Raw genomic sequence first — 19535 nt, 5'->3', positions numbered from 1 at the left:
GCCTGGTCTACAGAGTGAGTTCTAGGACAGCCGGGGCTACAGAGTCAGTCTCTCCCCATCACCTCTCTTCATACACACCCCCCAAAATAAATAAACCTGGCCCTTGTAAACCTGCCCTTGCCCTTTCTCAGACTTGGCATCAGGCCTATAACCCTCATTCTTTGAACTAGGACCTCAAGGCCTGGCCCACCCTACTACCATGACTCACCCCAACCTGGGCTGGCATGCCTCTAGACCACTTCAGTGGTGAGGAGGGGGAACCCTGTTGTAGGGTTTTCCTTGACTCATGTCCTGTCACCTTAATTTATAAAGCAGAGTACACCATCCTACTCAAACCCACCCCTTGCCCTGCCCTTCTTCCACCATGCAAGTTCACTCGCTTCATGTACCAATAAATATGGTCCCAAGTGTGGGGGACAAGGGACCCTAGTCCAGAGACTGAAAGCCTAGCCACAGAGAGGCTAAGGAACAGGCATCCACAGGAGGAAGGGAGGGAGACAGGCCAATGTGGGCAGGCAGGCCAGGCAGTGGCTAGCAGATCAGTTCTGAGCACCTTCCTACCACCAGTACCTGGCCTGGCCCTGTGACAGCTTCTAGACCCTGCAGGAACAGGGTTACCACCACAATTGTTTGGTCCCAAGCCATCACTGACTCCTTGTGGAACATGGAAGGGTAAGTTGAAGCTGCCACCATTGTCAGAGGCTCTAAGGAACAGAACCAGAGCAGGGAGGGAGAGGCGGGCAAGCCCACCACTGCATGGGCACCTTGCCTTGGGGCCAGGAGGAAAGGACAGTGACCCATGCCGTGTCTACTGGCATCTCCCTCCCACCTCCCCAAACACACACAGGCCCCATTTTCCTCCAAAAAGTTGTTTTTTGTCTTTTTTAAATAATGTGAAAATGTCACGCGAAGGTTTGAATCAGAGGCCCCTCCAGGGGCCAGGCTGGGGGTGAGGGGAGACGCAAGATGGGGGCCCAGGTTCCTGAAGCCAGTGGCCCTCATGAGGCCAAGAGTGGGTCAGGAGGGACCTCCGCTGTGCCAGGGGCTCTGGGCCCAAAAGAGTTCAGTTCAGTTCCAAGAAGCGTGGCTATCCAGCGATGAGGCTTCCTGCCTCATGTGGCTCCGAGGGGGTCAGGGGGGTCAGGGGGTCCATCTGGGGGGCTGGGTGGAGGGCCTGGGCCTCCTGTTTGGCACATGGTGGAGGAGGGGGAGGGCGCAGCCTCAGACGCCTCCCCAGAGGCTGTGTCAGTGTCGGGGGCAATGGCTCCATCGTCCACACAAGATTCTGCTCGCAAACCCTCTTCTTGGGGTGCAAAGGGGCTGGGTCTTTGGGGAGTCAGTTCTCCACGGGGCCTGGGGATAAAGAGAGTAGAGAAGGATGGGAATCAGGAGAGATGGATTCAGGGGAGACAGGCTTCTGGCTTCCAACTCATTCAAGGTGAAGGCCCAGGAGCGGCACCATGTCCATCCCATCCTCTGACCTCATCCATTCCTCTGCCCCAGTCACATTGGCCTCAAATGTTCCAGGTACCATTCTACCCCAGGGTCTAAAATGCTCTTCCCAGGTAGTTCAGGCCCCCTTTCGAGGCCTTCCACAACCATTCTGAATCATCTTATCACCCCTGGACATCCTGGGCTACCATTTGCTTCCTTGATTTTTCCTCAGGTATTCCACTATTGAGTATTAATGTATCTCATCCTAGTTATTGTGGAAGAACCTCGTGTCTGCCTGTGCCTCCACTGCATGGGAGTATGGGACCAGTCTGTCGCACAGTACCTTCACCAACAAGATGGTTTCGCTGGACCATCCTCCAGCCTCCCCAACACGACAGCCTGACTCATTCTCTGGATCTAGAACACTAACTAGGGCCAGTGGGGCAAGGGATCAGCCCCTCCTTCACACTTTTGTGCTGACACCTGGGGGCCTGGCCAAGGTGAGGCACCAGAGCCCATGTCCTCCTTGAGTGGAAAGCATGGTTCCCCCTCCTTTTCAAAGTACTTGGGATGAGTTCCTCACTCAGGACCTGGTGGTGTAAAGATGGCGCGCACAGGAGTGCCCAGGGGCACCTGCAGTGGTCCGGGGAGACAGACATGCTTAGCAGCTTCTCCACCCATGCCCGACGGGAGTATCTGTGATAGCAGGCAAGGATTTGGGGCTTCATACCACTGGGTCCTCCATCTCCACTCGTGGTGACTAAGAGTGAGGTCATCCTGCCAGCCTGGGCCCTGACTCACTATCTGACTAGTGTCCCCACACCCTGGACCCCACCCTGCCCTGTGTTCCTGGGGGTCTTGAGATGGAGGTGTCAGGAAGTAATATTTGGGGTGACTTGGGGGGATGCAACCCCAATCCTGTCTTTCCCTTGACTCTGCCCTGCCCCCTCCTCTCTCCCTGTGCCTGGCGCACTCACTAGCCTCTCCCCCCCGGACTCTTTCCCATCCTCTCCCCAGTCACCCAGCCTCTATTTTCTTCCATCCTCACGCCACAGCCCCTCCCCTGCCTCGTGGTTCGCTATCATCCTCTGGGCAAAGTTCCTCCAAGTCCTTTATTTATTTATTTATTATTACTATTATTGTTTTATATATATATATATATATATATATATATATATATATATATATATATATATATTTTTTTTTTTTTTTGAGACAAGGTTTCTCTGTGTAGCCCTGACTGTTCTGGAACTTGCTCTGTAGACCAGGCTGGCCTCGAACTCAGAGATCCATCTGCCTCTGCCTCCCAAGGGCTGAGATTAAAGGCATGTACCACACCAGGCCCCCCCAAGTCACTTATAATCTGTCCCAGCACTGGCTGCTCTTCCAGAGTACCTGGGTTCAATTCCCAGCACCCACATGGCAGCTCACAGCTGTCTGTAATTTCAATTCTGGAGTAGTACCCTATACCGATACAGACATACATGTAAGCAAAACACCAGTGCATATAAAAATAAATAAATCATTAAAAAAATAATCTGTCCCATCCCTTCGCCTCACTCTGACTCTGCACCCTCAGGAGCCCCAGGCACCCTGGCCTGTCTTCTGTTCCTTGAACTAGCTACGCTCTTCACAGCTCTGGGTCAGTAACACCATCCATCACACAATCTCCAATCTGCACGCCCATCAGGGAGATTAAGCCATTTATACCCTCATAATACTCAGGAGCGTGATCCACTGTCATGCCCATTCTATGGGGCAGAGAGGACACTGACTGGCCCACATTACACCCCTAAAAGTCAGGGCCAGTCCTGGGCGTTCAACATGATGGCCAGTAGGGGGAGAACGCAGTGACTCCAAGAGCACAAGGACGCAGCAGATGCTAACCACGAGAGGGCAGCACTCAGGGCCAGCCTGGAGAGAAGTTCCGGCTCTACACTCTAAGTGCCTCAGTTCTCCTTTCCCTAAAATGATGGGACTAGAATCCGCTCTAAGGATCGCAGTGGGGATTGAGCGGGTTGCAACGTGGCAGGTCGCTGTGAGCTCTCCGCTGTTACAGTGACTCCTGTCTCTGGGGTCTGCCATATCCTCTGCGGGCTTTAAGTGCCCTTGGAGAGGAGATGGAGATCCAGCAAGGTGTCTGAACCCAGAAATGGGCAAGCAGGAGAGTGCGCACGTGGGGATCCTTGAGTAAGAAGAAACTGAAGCTAAGAGACTGATGTAACTGTCCAAGGCTGTGAATGGGAACCAATTGGTCTGAGATGAGAGGTGTCAGAGTGACTGGGTGGAGGGACGGAAAAGAGAGAGGCAGGAAAATTAATGAGATAGGCAAGGTAAGGGAGGGGAGGTCGGGGAGGGGTGGGGCAGGGTCCAGCTGGAAGCACTGTACCTGCGGGCCGGGCGTCGGGAGCCCGGGCGGGAGGCCCCGGGGTCTCCAGCGCAGGTGAGACGGAGAAGCGGGAGAAGCACAGGGGGGGCCCGGGCGGGGGGAGGAGGGGGAAATCCTCCGCCCACTCGAAACTGCCGCCTAAGGAGAGAGTGGACCAGCCTTAGAGACACACCAGTCTCGAAGACTAGCACAAGGCTGACTTTAGCCCCACCCTCCAGCAAGGCCCAGCCCCTCCCACTTCAGATACTTCCCCCCTCTCCCCCTACCCCTCCTGCCCACCTCTACCAGGCCCTGCCTTCCTGAGCTCCTCCCAGGACCCTCCCTCTCCGGCTGGACAGACTCCCGGCTCTATCCTTTTCTTCCTGGTCCCTTCCAAGCCCCGCCCTCCCCTATAAGACACGCCCATTGCATAACAAGGCCTCTCCTTCCCTTCCCAAGCCCCGCCCGAGCCGCGGGCTCCGCCCCTCACCAAAGCCGCTGTCGTTGTTGGGAAACCCATCTCCTGGGGTGGTGGGGTGGGGAGGCGTCGGGGGCGCTGGGGGCGTTGATGGGTCCGTGTCCCCCTCGGGGGTGCCCTGTACGCTCAACTCGTTGGTTGGAGTCTCCTGTGAAAGCAAGGGAAGGAAAGGATAGGGAACGCATTGTCACATCCCAACCACCGCATCTCCAAGGAGCAATAAAATCCAAAGATATTGCTGGGGCTTTTGGCACCCCAGCCTGCAATTACTGACATCGTATTGTGTGGCGAAGTGGGTGTAACCTTCATCTGCCTTCGAAGCTTCTGACCGGCCTTACTCTCACCCTGGTCTACGTTCCTTACCTGACTGTGAAGCCCCACCCAGCTCAGGAATTCCCTCCTGCTTCTAAATTTAGCCCGCTGCACTCAGAGTCCTTAACCCAAGACGCTGCTCTAAACCCCATGCCGCCAACTCCAAGATCTGGGTTGCAGAGATCCAAACCTGTGTCTCAGAACTAACCTGCCCCTGTGACCCTCTCCATCTCTAACCCCAACTGAGCACTAAGAGACAATGACCCCAGCCCCCACTCAAGCTCTCAAAGTCCCACTTTGAGCCAGGCAAGGTGGTGCTTGCCTTTAGTCCCAGCATTCGGGAGATGGAGGCAGGTGGATCCCTGAGTTCTAGGCCAGCATGGTCTACCCAGTGAGTTCTCAGACACCCAAGGCTTCACAGAGAAACCCTGTCTCAAAAATTAAATGAAATTAAAGTTCCACTTTGGCATCCCAGTTCCCTGAACCCAGTGCCTGACCCTGTTCTCAACTGCCTCACAACCTAGCCTCAGACAGTCTCAGTCTATAAGACCTCCTGTTTCCTTTTCAACAGTATGAAGATTTCAGGTCCTGGTTACTTTGTTTTTTAGTATGTTTGTTCATTTGTTTGTTTGAGACAGAGTTTTGATATGTAGCCCTGGCTGCAACTCTCTATGCAGATCAGGCTGGCCTTTAACTAGAGATTTTCCCCAGCGGCGTGGGGTGGGAGTGGGGGTGGGGGGGTGGCGCATGCATTCTGGAGGCAGAGGCAGGAAGATCTCAGTGAGTTCGAGGCCAGGCTGGTTTACAGAGCTAGTTCCAAGACAGCCAGGGCCACACACACACACACACACACACACACACACACACACACACACACAAAACCCTGTCTCAAAAACAAACAAAAAACCTAGAGATTGTCTTGCCTCTGCCTTCTGAAAGCAGAGGTTATAAACCTGGGTGACCAAACCAAGCCCGCTCCATCTTCCACGTGATAAGATCCGCCCCATTTAAAGCCCAGTCCCAAGGGGCTGGAGATGCTTTTCTAAATGACCCACATCGGACACCTGCCTCCGGGCTCCACCCACTGACTGGGTCACCCAGGGCACTCCAAGCTTATAACCTTTGGAGACACCTGCACTCATGAATATACACAGACATACACTATTAAAAATTAAATTAGAGTCAACTCCACAGACATTCAAGCTGTTATCGACAAACCAGGCCTCAAAGCACTAGGCTCCGCCCTCAGTGAATCCTGGCCCCGCCCCCATTCTCTTCAGTCTTTCATAATCTCTATTTGTTTCCCCAGCCTCTCTAGGCTGCTTCCTGACAGCCTTCTAGACCCACCAACACTCCTCAGGTCACTCCTAGATCGCAAACCCCTACCCCATTCCTGGTCCTACCCCTGCTGGGATCGGCCCAGGCCCCCAGGCCCCGCCCACTTGCTTCCACCTCCCCCCGGGCTCCACCCACTAACTGGCATCCCAGGGCACTGGAAAGGGAAAGGTGCGTCTCCCTCTATCCCCGGCCCATTCACCAGGACCACCAGGGGGTCCACCTCCCTCCCGTCCTGCTGCGGTGCCCTGAGGCCCCGCTCACCTGGTCGAAGAGGTAGACGGTCACGTCCCCGTGGAAGGAGACCATCTTGCGCTTCCTCTCCAGCTCGCTGTCCTCGGGTTCGTCGGCCGCGCGTGGAGACTTGAGCAGCCCCCGCAGCGGGCGGGCCGTGTCCGCGTCGGCGTAGCTCACCACGACGGGCACTGGGGCTTCCCGCGTCCTCCCGGGGCCCCGAGAGCCCGCTGCCTCCTCGTCCTCGTCCTCCTCGTCCTCGTCCTCCCCGTCCTCCTCCGCTGGCCCCGGCGCCCCCGCCCCGCCGGCCTCCCCGCCAGCCGCCCCTGCGTCCGCGCCCTCCCAAGGTGGCCGCCGCGGGCCCGGGCCCGGGAACGGGGTGAGCGTGAGCGGGGGGAGCGCCAGCGAGAGCCGGGAGAGTTTGGCTGCAAGGGGAGAGACAGGTGAGCTGTGTGCTGGGGGGGGGGGGGGGGTTGGAGGGTCTCTCTGTATGCAGAGTGAGACACACACACCCCCCCCCACTGCAGTGCATGATCTCAGCACCCAGAGCAACAGGTTTCTCCCACAGCACCTGGGCCCCCTTGATCTCTGCAGTCTGTCCCCACCTCAGTCAGGACTCCCTATTCTTGCCCCCTCTCAACATTTGTATATGACATTACCACTGCCTGGGACTGAGTCCTGCCCGTTCTTCAGCTCTAGGGGCCCCCAGACCTGAGCCACCTCTAGGAGCCGGGTACACGTGCTCTGGCCACACCCTCCTGCCTAGCGCAGCAGTGCAGCCTTGCTTAGTGTACCTGGCCTCCGGAACAGCTCACTCGACTTTTGGTCTGTGCACAGAGAAATGCTCCCAGTCCCTGGGGTTAATGAACCAATGTTCCCTGCAGAAGGGAAGTTCTTCCCTGCCTGGCTTGGTTGCCACCTCCCAGCACTTTCTCTGCCACAAAGGTCCCCAAGGCCACTTTCCACCCGGGCGGTCCTATGTCACTCTTTCATTGTGTCCCTTGACAAGCACATCCACCTCTCTGGGCCACTGTTCCTCCATCAGTGCATAAGAAAAGCATCTGCAGGCACTGTGGAGGGTGTAGGCACTAAGGACAGTATAGGTGAGGCTGCCTCCCACATTCCTGTTTCACTGACCTGTGCCAAGCTAGTGCCCACCTTGCCCACCTCCGCCCTTCCCCTGCCATCCACTCAGCTCCTAGCTCCCTTTCCTTCACTTTTGCTCAGAAGGTACCCTCTCAGGATAGCGGGATGAGCATTGTGTTACAGCCACAGTACTGTCAAGAGTGGTGGGTATGAACAATAAGGTTGCAGTGACAGCCTTTAGCAGTCATAAAGGCTTCCCAGGGAAGGGGAAGTTTGTGTGGGATTTTAAAGGATGAATAGGAGTTCCCTGGGTGGAAAACAGTAAGCCATTCCTAGCCTCTTTGTACTCAGCAGCTCTAAGCCAACCCAGACTCTCTGAGACATTTTAGTTCACCCAATAGTGTCACGTGACCCCGATGTCTTTCTAGACACATGGGTGGGGTGCCAGTGCAGAACCGGAATAGGGCAGTATACTCCATATTGTTTCAGGAACTTGGGTGGGTACCATCTCCCTTGAGGTGCCACTATGTACCTCATCTCTCTGCTCCTAGACTCTCCCGAACACCTGCCCACCAGGGTGGGCCAGGGAAGGCCTGAGGCCCCTGGAGTCCAGCCACGGGCAACCCATGGCCTGACATATTACAGAGACCCCTTAGTTTATTGCTTCCTTTAAATTTTTAAATTAAAAATTTTTAAATCTGTGTGTGTGTTTATGTATGTGTGCAGACACACATGTACAACGGCATGTGTGTGGTGGTCAGGGAACAACTTGGGGGACTCAGTTCTCTCCTTCAACCACAGGCCTACGGATCAAACTCCAGGTATCAGGTTTGGTGGCAAGTGCCCTTTCTGATGGCCTGCCTTTTTTTTTTTTTTTTTAAAATAATCTGTGTGTGTGTGTGTGTGTGTGTGTGTGTGTGTGTGTGTGTGTGTGTGTGTAGGACAGAGGACAACCTCAGGCATCCTCCTCAATACATCCACATCCTTTGAGAAAGGGTCACTCACTGGCCTTGAGCTCACCAATTAAGCCAGAGTGTCTGAGCAGTGAGCTCTTAGCGATCCTCCTGTCTCCACTTCCCCAGAACTTTTTTACTTAAATATATATATATTTAAGTAAAATATATATATGCATTATATATATATATATATATATATATATATGCACACCACCACACCTGTTTTGTGTGGCTTTTGAGGCTCTGTTCCTCACATTTGCAAGGCAAATATTTTATCAACTGAGCCATCCTCCCAACCCTTCTGCTTTGTCTGAGACAGCATCTCACTATGTATCTCTGGCTGCCTGGAACTCGCTATGTAGCTCAGGCTGGCCTCAATTCACAGCTACCTTTTCGCTTCCCTCTCCCAAGCGCTGGTATCACAGACATGTGGCATCACTCTTGGTTACTCCCAGCTTATCGGAGCCCTCACACGGCCCTGACTTGCAGCACCAGGTCTCTGAGCTGGCTACAACCGTTCGAACATCCACAACACTGATCTAACAAGAAAAAGTGGCAAATTCGGCACCACCTGTGGCCTTCTTGGGAGTGGCTACTCCTAGACATGGCACTTCCCCACCTGTTCTCCCCAGCCCTGGCTTGTTTCTGGCTATCTCCTGGTTCCAGACTTGGAGACCCCATCGACACAAGCTTAAAGAACAAAGACAAGTCTCCACTATATCAGGGAGCTCAGTGGCGAGAATTTGTCCATAGCTCAGGCCTGCCCCTCACAGCGACCTTGACAGGCCCTTCATAGGGCCTTTCCTATCATCCATTCTTAGGAATACAAAGGGGGACGCAGCCAAGGCTAGGCCCAAGATTCAATGACTCCTGGGTAGTTGGCGTCCACAGTGCCAGGACCTATTTCCCTCCCCTCTACCCCAGCACCTGGCCACCTCCTCACCTTTGATCTGCTCGCTGTTCCCCTGAGGGGGTCCCAAGTCCAAGAACAAGCGTGGCATCTCGGGGCCCTTCCTCTCCGGCTTGGGGGGGTCCTCGTCTACGCTGGGGGCCGTGTCTCCTCCGAGCCTGCTGTCTGGGACCCCTGGCTCTTCCTCGGGGGCCACCTCCGGCCTGGCTTTCGGGGGCACTGGCTCCGGCCTCCTCTGCTGGACCCCCAGTGGCTGTGGCGGAGGCGGCAGTGGTCTCGAGCTGTCTACCCATCCGGCCTTTGCGTCCACGCCGCTTGCGGGGCCGCCGGCGGGGGCCATCCCCACGCCCCCCTGGGCTCGGCCCCCACTCCCGAGGTCCAGCTTCCCAGCCCCGGGGACTCTCAGTGCCCCCCCAGTCTCGTGGACTCTCCACTCGGTCCCGGGTTCCGGGTTCCCGTTCTTGGGGGCTGGGCCAAGCTGGCCAGGGGCCGTCTCCAAGCCGTTCTGGGGCAAGACTGCCTCGCAAGGCGCAGGGGCTTGATCCAGCAGGGTCTCGGGAGCTAGACCCCCAGTCTCGGGCATCTTCTCCCAGGGCCCTGGGGCTCTCCGAGGTCCAGTCTCTGGCGGCCTCTCCATGTTCCTGGGCAGCCTCAGGACCCCATTCTCTGCCACCTTCTCCTCGCTCTTTGGGGACATCAGAACCCCATTCACCAGCACCTTCTCCTCGGCCTCTGGGGACATCGGCTCCCCATTCACCAGGGCTCTCTCTCCTCTCTCGGGAGATTCCAGGCCATTCTCCGCCACCTTCTCCTTCACGTCCGGGGCTCCCGGCTTGCTGTTCTCTAAGACTGTCACCCCGTTCACTGGGAGGCTCCAGCTGGGGACTTTCTTCCTGCTGCCCAGGGATGTCAGGTCCCTGTTCGGGCCCAGGCCCTTCTCTCTGTTCGCGGGGCTTCTCCCCGCCTTCCTGGGTCCTGTCTCCCCGGGTGTCGACCCCTTGTCCCCTAGGAGGTTCTTTGTCACATCCTCCCGCAAGGACATCAGCAGCTGCTCGGTGCTCACTTGAACTACAAAGGTTGGCTTCTCCTGGGACTCTGGGAGTGGGAGGGGACCCGGGTCTGGGGGTGGCCGGGGCGCTCCTGGGTCGGGTGGCTCGGGGGGGGCCCGCGGCCGAGGGACCCCTTCCTCCTCGGCCGCCCCCCCACCTGGGAAGGCTCCCTCGGGGGAAAAAGGGGTCTCGGTCTCGTAGCCGCTGTCCCCCGGCTTGGGGCCCGGAGACGACAGGCCGGAGCCTGGACTGGCCAGGGCCGACGGGGGGTCGGGGGACGCGGCCGGTTCCGCGGGGGCCCGGGGAGGTGGCGGCGGAGGGGGGGGAGCGGGAGGCGGCCCCCGCCCGGGGTACTGGGGCGCTGCGGCCCCCATAAGGGGGTCCAAAAACTCGGAAGGGGCTGAGGTGGGGGGGACCAGGGGCAGGTCGGCCAGGGAGCCCCGCTCTGCACGCAGGGAAGAGTCGTCCTCTGGGGGGTGGGGACAGCCAAGGGCAGGGTGCCCCCCCCAGCCGGCCACGGCGTCCCCCCGCTCCAATGGCAGGCAGGAGCAGGGACCCTCCCGACTGCACAAGGGACAAGGGAGGGGTCCCCGGCGGCTGGGCCCCCCACCAAGGCTGCTGCTGTCCTCGCCTGGGGAGCTCTCTTCTTCCTCCTCCTCCGTCCAGGGTGCGGTACCCTGTTCCCCAAGCACCTCGGCAGGATCTCCTGCCAAGGTCTCTCCAGCGCCCCGGCCCTCGGGGTCCCAGCCACTCAGCAGGAAGCCACCTGATCCGGAAGACTGGGCCTGAAAGGGTCGGGGCGCAGGGAAGAGGGGGGAGGACCAGGTCTCGGACACCAGCTGGGGGACCTCGGAGGGAGCCTGAGGGGCCTGGGGACCGGGCACGCCTGGGTCCAGCGGGTCCCAGTCGTTGGGGAAGAGGGGCTCTGGTGGAGAACCATGCTCCTCCAGGCGGATGTAGTACTCGCTGCTCACAGAGGGGCTGCGTGCGCTGATGACCGGCAGCACACTGGGCGTGGACAGCGCCTCGTAGAAGGGGTTGGATGGGTTAGTGTGGGGCGCAGGAGGCGCAGAGGCGGGCTGCCAGGCAGGTGCACCCCCACCCCGGCCTGCCCCACGCCGGGCCTTCTCCCACAGGCACTCAAGGTTGAGGCCGCGGCTGCTCTCAGTGACTGTGAGAACATCATCTGGGTCAGCCCCGGGGAAGCCATCCAGAAGGGGGAACTGAGAGGACAGGGTCCCCGGGCGCGGCGCACTATGCGAGGGGGGCCAGGGCCAGGGGAAGGGCCCATCTCGCGGAGGGGGTGGCGGCGGAGGGGGTCTGGGGGGCCGTTCAGACAGCAGGTAAGTGAGCTGCAGCTGGAGGTCAGAGGCCGAGGGGCGCTGGGCTGGCGGCCGCCAGCAAGACTGCAGAATGTCATACCTGGGAGACAAGGGAGGGGACCGTGAGGAGGGCAGAACTCCAGAGAGAGTGGGAGAGGAACAGAGGCCAACAGAGAGAGAGACAAAGTCCGAGACCCGTTGGCAGAGGGAGGCAGAGGCCCAGAGAGAGGGGAGGGGGTGGGGGAGGAGAGGGAGTGAAGTCAGGTACGGACTGGTAGGGTAGGGCAGAGTTCCCACGTGCCACTCCCCTGCTTCAGGCATCAGGTGATGGAGATGGGGTCACAGGTGGCTGGGCTAGGAAGTTTGGGCCTGAGCTTGACCCCGGAATCGGGTGCCTTACCAATAGTCAGCGTAGGGCAGTTTGAGCCTGGGCCGGGCCAGCTTGACGTGCTGCTGGCGGACGACGAAGGCCAGGACCTCCTCGTCAGATAGGTGACGGTAGGGCTGCGCCCCGAACTCGAATAGCTCCCAAAGCGTCACCCCCAGGGACCTGTGTCAGAGGTCAGAGGTCAGAGGTCAGGGGGCCGTGGAGCCCCATCCCCCCAGGCGCCACCCGCGGCCTCACCAGACGTTGCTCTCCCGGCTCTGATCCACCAGCACGAAGCTGCCATGCAGTTCGCCCAGCAGCTCCGGTGCTGCCCAGCGCAGCGGGACCCACAGGCGCTCGGGCGTCAGGTAGTAGTCTTCCTGGGGGCGGGCGGGGCCAGCAGGTCAGTAGGTGACACAGACCGGGCCACACGCACAGACACACGCACACGCACTGCCCACCTTGTAGTTGCTATGCGCCAGTCCGTAGTCTCCGATGCGGACAGTGAGGTCTGAAGTTAGCAGGCAATTGCGCAGCGCCAGATCGCTGCGGGGTAGGGGTGGGGGAGGCGGCATGAGAAAGCCCACAGGGCTGCGCCTCTCCGCTCCTCACCCTGCTCCTCTGGCGCAGGCTCCTCCTCTCCCGACTCCTTCCTCCTCCTCCACCACCACCACACCACCTGCCCTGCTCCTCCTCCTCCTCTTCTGGGTCTTTCCTCTCTCTTGACACCTCATCTTCATCGGGTGGCTCTTCCCGCTCCTGTCCTGGCTCCTCCTCCCCTGAATTCCCGCTTTCCTCCCTAACTCCTCCCCTCTCTCCTCACTCTCTCCCTCCTTTATTGACACCTCAGTCTTCCTTCCCTCTCTCTCTGTCTCCTTCCTCCCCTGACTCTCTCCTTCTCTTCCTCTCCTAGTGTGGCCCCTTCCCTCCTGACTCCTCCCTCTCCTCCTCTCCTCTCCTTTTTTTTTTTTTTTCCGTTTGAGACAGAGTCTCACCGTGTAGCCTTGGCTGTCCTGGAACTTGCTATGTAGACAAGGCTGGCCTCACTCCTGCTGGGACCCTCCTAGCTCAGCCTTCTGAGTGCTGGGATTACAGGCCAGAGCCACCCGCCAGCTTGCTTGCCAAATCTCCCTCTCCTTGGCTGCTCCTCCCCCTCGTGACTCCTCCCCTTTTCTTCCTTCACCTTCTTCAGAACTTCAGCGCCCTGGCACTGCTCCTCAGTTCTTCCCTGTGTCCCCTGCTGTGGATCCACCTCGCTCACCTGTGCACGTAGTTGTGGGAATGCAGATGCGCCAGTCCCCGGGCAATCTCCAGGCCCATCCTTTGCAGTGTCCGAAGGTCACGAGGGGGCAGTTCGGGGGACATGCCCTCAGGTGGCCGCTGGGCCCGGAGGTATCGCTTCAGGTCCCCCTGCGGGGGGTGGGGGGGGAACAAGAGCAGTTTAGCCCAATTTGAAGAGAGCACAAAGTAGCTTCTGCCCCACCTTGGGCAGCCCCTCCAAGCCAGTTTCCCCTGCTGCCTCAGCTGGTCAGATGCTTGCCACACGTGCACTATACCTTGGATTCAATCCCTGGCTAGTGCAGACACACAGGTGGCCATAGGAACCTGAGACCCCCAGTCCCAGAGCACAGCAGGCCCTCCCTTTCCCCAGCCCCTCACCAGCTGGCAGAACTCCATGATCAACAGGAAAGGCAGGGTCTCCACGCAGACGCCCAGGCACTGGAGGACGTTGGGGTGCTGCAGGCTCCTTTAAGGGACAGAGAGAGAGCAGCCTGTGTCCATCCCACTGAGCCTCGCCTCACCAAGCCCTGTCCCGGTCCTGTAGACCTAACCTGGGTGCTCATGTCCCCTGCAGGTTGTCTCGTTGAACTCTCCATGGCTCCCCAGCAGTCCCACGAGACCCAAACTGTCTGGTGTTCCAGCCACTCTCTGGCCAGGCTCTACCTCACCACCAGCTCTAGGCCTTTGCACTTACAGCCCACCTCTATGGGGGACACTCTCTTCTCAGTATTTCTTTCTTTTTCTTTCTTCCTTTTTTTTTTTTTTTTTTTTTTTTTTTTTGACATGGTAAGCATCATTTTTATTTATTTATTTTATTTATATTTTTTTAATTTTTATTTTGCAATACAATCCAGTTCTACATATCAGCCACAGATTCCCTTGTTCTGCCCCCTTCCGCCCCCTCACCTTCCCCCAGCCCGCCCCCCCCCCCCCCCCCGGGTCTCCCTATATAGCCCTGGCTGTCCTGAAACTTACTATGTAGACCAGGCTGGCCCCAAACTCACAGAAGCTCATCTGTCTCTGCCTCCTGAGTGCTGGGACCAAAGGTGTGCGCCACCAGGTCTCAACTTCACTTTTTTTCTTTTTCCGTATTTTTATTTTTTTAGAATTATGTGTATATATGTGTTTATGTGTGGGTATGGGCATGTGAGTGCAGGTGCCCACGAAGGCCAGGAGAGGGCATCAGACCTCTGGGACTGGAGTTACAGGCACTCATGAGCCATTAGACTTAGGTGCTGGGAACTAAACTCGGGTCCTCTGACAGAGCACCACACATTCCTAACCACCAAGCATCTCTGCAGTCCATTCTTGTCTCTGCCACCTATTGGGCCCCAGCTTCAACAGTCTCCCAAGTGGCTTCACTGCCTCTTCATTCACCCTTGCACTGGGTCTGAATCCTTCTCAAGTCTCCCAGGGAAGTCCCTCTGCCTCCTCTGATTACTTCCTCTGACTCCCAAGAAAGTCATGTGGACAGCGTACTGTGAAGGAGCTGGCCGCGGTGAGGGGCGGGTCCTGCCAGTCTGGGATCTGAGATAGGGTTTCACTCTGCAGCCCAAGCTGCCTGGGAGTGCACAATCCTCCTGCCTCAGCCTTCAGAGTGCTGGGATAGATGGTAGGTGTACACCACCAGGCCTACCGTTATTGCTGCTTTTATTCCAGCACGTAGACATATGCTTGACTTGATTTCCGGCCTCCATCCTGGCTGTGTCTGCAGGGCTGCTGGCTGTTGCCCAGCCCTAGCACTCTCCCTTCTCTCTTGCCTTAGCCAGCCTCCCAGAGTGTTCTGCAAGGCGGCTGGCTCTACAGAACCAGGCCTCCCCAGGCTTTGAAAGCCATTGTTGCAAAGCCTTCACTTCCTGATACCTCAAGTGGGGCCAGTGCAGGTGAGTTCCTTCTCTAACAAGGCCAGGCAGATGCCAAGGGCTACTTGGGCGCTGGGGGCCGGGCTAGTATCTGTGTTACAACCACAGCTTGGCTGGGGCCTCAGCCCCTCCCCTCCTAGGAGACTGCTAACATCCCACTTGGTTGAAAGCACGTGGAAAGTGACCGCCATGTGCCGGAACCTGAGAAATGGCAGGAGGTAAGGACCAAGGACAATGAAGAGAGAGAAAGCCTGAGCGTCACCACAACTCGGTGGGGCAGAGTACAGACCAGGGCGATCCAGAAGGGAACAGAGGCTCAAGAGGTGAAGAAACGTGCCTAGGGTCGCACAGCTTGGATTTGCTCATACGGGTAGGGTCATACCGTTCAGCTCTATGTCTGGATCAACAAACATCTCCTAGGGGCTTACAGAACTCACACTTGTACTCAGAGACAGAGAGGACCCTGAGCCGTCTGCCCCACAGACACTTCTGACATGGGTCAGCTGTGGTGCACCCGAAATGTGGCAAGTGTCACTCAGGAAGTGAGTATTTAAATTAATTTATTTGTAGCCCAGGCTGGCCTCAAATTCCTAAAGATCCTCCTGCCTCAGTGTCCTAAGTGTTCTGATTGCAGAGGTGAACCATATCTGGCTGAATGAGTTTTGAACTCATTTCATTTTATTTAGCTTCAATTTAAAGAGCCTCAATCTAGAGAAAGACAATACACAAGTACCAAGGCAAAACAACAACACACAGTTTTTGAGACAGGGTCTCCTTCTGTAGCTCAGTCTGGCCTCAAGCTTACGTAAAATCCTCCTGCCTCAGCACTCTGAGTACAATTGCAGGTAAAGTTCACCATGCCTGTGCAAGGCCCCCCTTCCCTGGGGCCTGGGGCTGAGACTAAAAAAGGAACATGAAGCCCCAGTTCAGCGTTAGAGATGGGCAGGTAAGACGTGGTATTCTCCAGAGGGAAGAGCAATAACAAAGGCCTTGGGCAGACGAGCAGCTGCAGTATGTGTGTGTGTGTGGGGGGGGGAGTAAGTGGGGGGGAGTTGAGGCCAGAGGCCAGAAGATTATAGGAGTAGACTATGCAGGGCCTGTGGGCTAGAGGGAGCTGTAGCCATGCCCTGGGAGCACTGAGGAGGAGCCATGGGAGGACTTGGAGCAAGGATGGGCCAGACTCTAATGAGCCCCCACACACCTTCCTACCTCCAAGCACAATTATGTGTTAAGAATGGCGTGAAGCCTAAGCAGGGTCCTCACAGATCTTTCTCGCAGTGCGGAAGGGGAGTGGGGCCGACTCTTCAGTGACAGCTCGGGTATGGTCTTAATTATCACCAGATGAAGATCCTGAGGTGCGGCCTGGGAACCCCCTTCCCCATGCTGTCTCTAGCTCTCTCTAGGGAAGACCCAAGATTCCAGGAGGGAAATCCTAGCACCAGAGCCGTACAGTCAGGAAGAAATCTGAAACTGGAAGCCAGGTTTGGGACCACACTGGGTTCCATCCACTTCCAAGCATCACCTCCTCCACCTGATACTTTGTTTTTAGACGCCCTGTCCATGGACTTACCTATAGGGCTGAGCCTCTGAGATGAACTTGCGCTGCTCCATGGGCCCTGCGCTGGCCCGGAGCTCCTTCACCACCACCTGAGCTGGCGTGTAGTCGGAGAAAACCTCCCCCAGGATCACCTGGTCAAGGAGTGCTTCGGTCAATGCTGACCGGTGTCCAGCCCACCCATCCCCAGGCTAGCTCCATACACACCAAACTCCCAACCACCTTCCAGGCCTTCCCTTCGTGTCCCACCTCCCTGGTCCCCCACCAGACACGGAGTGAGAGACTCACAGGCCCAGAGTCCGATGCACGCGGGGACGGATGGAAGGATGGACAGACTGACGGACGCGTGGAGAGCCGGGTGGCGAGGCGGAGTGGTCAATGGAGTGAGGAGGGAGGCGCTGACCGACAGATGTGGGGGTAGGTGGGTGGGAGGTGGAGGGAGGGGGGCAGGCTGAGGGGCGTGGGGGCTGGGGAGGCCAAGAGCAGATGACAAATGCGGGTAGACATAGAACAGGAGCACAGGCCAGAGATGTATGGATACCCCTTCTGCCTCCCACCCAGGCCCCTCACCTTCCCAAACCAGCCGCTGCCAATCTCCTGTAGGTAGCTGAGGTGCTGGCGGCTCAGGCCCAGGGGGGTGCTGATGTCTGAGGAGGGGCAGGAGGGGAGGCCCTGAGCGCCTCTCCTTTCCAGGATACCCCCACACCACCACAGTGGGTGGGGTCTGAGAGCAGAGTAGACAGCAGTCTCCTTTTATTGGCTGTCTCCAACATTCCGTGGCAGGGTCCAGCCTCCTCATTGGCTGCCCATGAGATCCAGGATCCAATCAGCCCTTCCCTTTGGCAACCCTAGCTCCAAGACTGGTTAGTCAGCTTATAGGCTGGCTTCCCAGGTTGAGATCTAGGCTGATGGCACTGGGGCCATCCTGCAGGATTCTCCAGATCTGTGGTTTTCTGCAAGATGGTGCGTGTGGCCTCCCTATAAGTTACTTCTATGAATCTAGGGTTCTGTCCTCTGCCCTCCCTGAGCCACGAAAGGAAGCCCTTGGTGTTGGGAGCACAGGATCCTGGGGTGGAGGGGGCAGTACCTGAGTGTGCAGGCTGCGGGGCAGGCATTGGCAGGGAGACCTCTGCCAGCGGCAGAATATAGACATCAGGCAGCGACTGTGAGGAGGAGGTCTCCTCCGCAGGGGGGGTGTACTCCCCAGAGCAGTCCTCTCCTTCTGGGTTCTCAAACTCCTGGGGTGCGAGAGGCGAAGAATGGGAGCACCGGGAGGGGGTGCTGAGACGCCAGCGTCCTGCCCTAATTGCCTCCCCACAGTTCACAGACCTGTCCCTCAGATCCCAACCCCATTGCCGCTGGTGTGAGGATCCCGAGTTCCCAGGTTGGGGAGTGCTCTGGGACTTCCAGCCCCTTCGCTGGCTGGGGTCTTTCTCCCCAGGTTAGTCCCAGGGCACCTCACCTTGAAACGAACATCACCCCGTTTGCAACACAGACAGGTAAGAAGGAGGAAGATGAAGGCCAGCAGACCGGAGCAGGAAATGAGGACCACAGCGTAGGGCGGAGCCAAAGGGGCTCGGCTCAGAGCAAATCCATCTGTGGGCACAAGGCTAGGCTGGGGTCTGGGCTTTGAGACACTGGCTACCGGACTCCATGCCCCTCCCATCCTGGGCTAGTCTTGGACTACAACTCCCATGATGCCCCGCATCCAGGGGCCCCTTGGCAGAGAGGCCGGGTGGCCTAATGTCTTGTGGGAGTTGTAGTTTAAGCCTTTCCCAGGTGGTTGGGGGTGGGGTCCCTCTTTTCGTCCCAAGCTGGGACCCACCCCCCACCTCTCGCCCCAGATGCATCCCCTAACCCGTATTTGGATACATTCCAGTGACGAGCAATAGTGAGGCCCGGAGCTCTGAGAATTTGTAATATGCTGCCGCGGATAGCTTCCTGACCCCCTCCCAATTGCGGGTTGCTCCAAGATTTTTACCCGGAGCTGAACCCCCTACCCACACCACGTCTGAAAGGTGACTGAGTACTGTTTCTTTTAAAGACACTGGGAACACAGGCCCATTCTCTAGCCACAGCCTTAGCCCTGAGGGAGGGGACTCTGCAAAGCCAGAGCTGTGTCCCCCTTAGAAACAGGGTCTCTCTCCCCCAAAGGCTGCGGCCTTCCATCTCCCCGCGCACCCGTGTGCACTCGCGTGCACATGAGCTCACATGCACGCTCACATGCACGCACTCGGTCCGCAGCCCACTCCCCACCCGCCTTGGCTGGTCTCCCTGACCCTGCAGACCCGCTCGTCCCCAGGGACTGCGCACAGGTGCCAGGCTGGCCCGGTGGGGGTTGGGCGCGGGCCGCGGACGGCTGGACATACTCACCCGGGTGCGCTGGGGACGCCAGGCAGCCGGAGGCGGAGACGGCCGCCAGGAGGATGAGTGCGCCGGGCGCAGGCATCTTGTCCAGGATGGAAGGGAGGTGGAGGTATCGGCGGCTGGGGAGGAGGGGGGGCGGGCCCTCAGCCCCCAGCCATGGGGACCCGCTCAACCCTGGCCTCCCCCAGCCCAGGAGAGGGGCGGGAAACGCAGGACGGGGGGAGGGAGGGGCTGCTTACTGGCTCAGGTACCCCCCTCCCCCTCCTCGAAAGGACAGACGGATGAAGGGATGGAGAGGCGGACGGAGGAGAGGAGCTAGGGAGCCCGGGTTGCTGGGGTAGGGGGGGAGGGGAAGATGGGGGGGGAGAGCGAGGGCCCCGCCCCCGAGGACAATCGGGATTGGGGGAGCAGAGAGCCTGTCAGAGGAAGGGTGGGAGGAGGGAGGAGGGAGCGTTGTCATGGCAACTGGTTCCCGGTTGCATTGGCTGCCAGGCGGGAGGGGAGAATAGGAAGGGGGAGGAGGGACGAGACGGAGACCAACAGACCCTTGGCGGGGGGGGTGGGGGGGGCAGAGTCCACAGTGCATGGCCCTGACACCACTGTGACACACTACTGGTGC

The 19535-nt window shown here is 58.1% G+C and overlaps 1 protein-coding gene across 1 annotated transcript; it reads right to left on the bottom strand.

The window, feature by feature from the left end:
- Positions 1–853: 853 nt before the first annotated feature.
- Positions 854–19167, bottom strand: Lmtk3 (lemur tyrosine kinase 3). Its single transcript, XM_059253398.1, has 15 exons — positions 18923–19167; positions 18012–18145; positions 17637–17787; positions 17120–17196; positions 16565–16683; positions 13511–13598; positions 13113–13261; positions 12313–12397; positions 12110–12231; positions 11885–12034; positions 9147–11584; positions 6192–6586; positions 4293–4428; positions 3824–3961; positions 854–1353 (listed from the first exon to the last, which is right to left on the bottom strand). The coding sequence occupies exons 1-15, from the start codon at positions 18996–18998 to the stop codon at positions 1337–1339; spliced, it is 4275 nt and encodes a 1424-aa protein (XP_059109381.1). The 5' UTR covers positions 18999–19167; the 3' UTR covers positions 854–1336.
- Between the last annotated feature and the right edge of the window lie 368 nt (positions 19168–19535).

Source organism: Peromyscus eremicus, chromosome 1 (assembly GCF_949786415.1).
Source record: "Peromyscus eremicus chromosome 1, PerEre_H2_v1, whole genome shotgun sequence".
In the NCBI taxonomy this organism is placed as follows: domain Eukaryota; kingdom Metazoa; phylum Chordata; class Mammalia; order Rodentia; family Cricetidae; genus Peromyscus; species Peromyscus eremicus.
The sequence above is the reverse complement of the archived record's forward strand: the minus strand, read 5'-3'. Positions and strand labels throughout refer to the sequence as shown.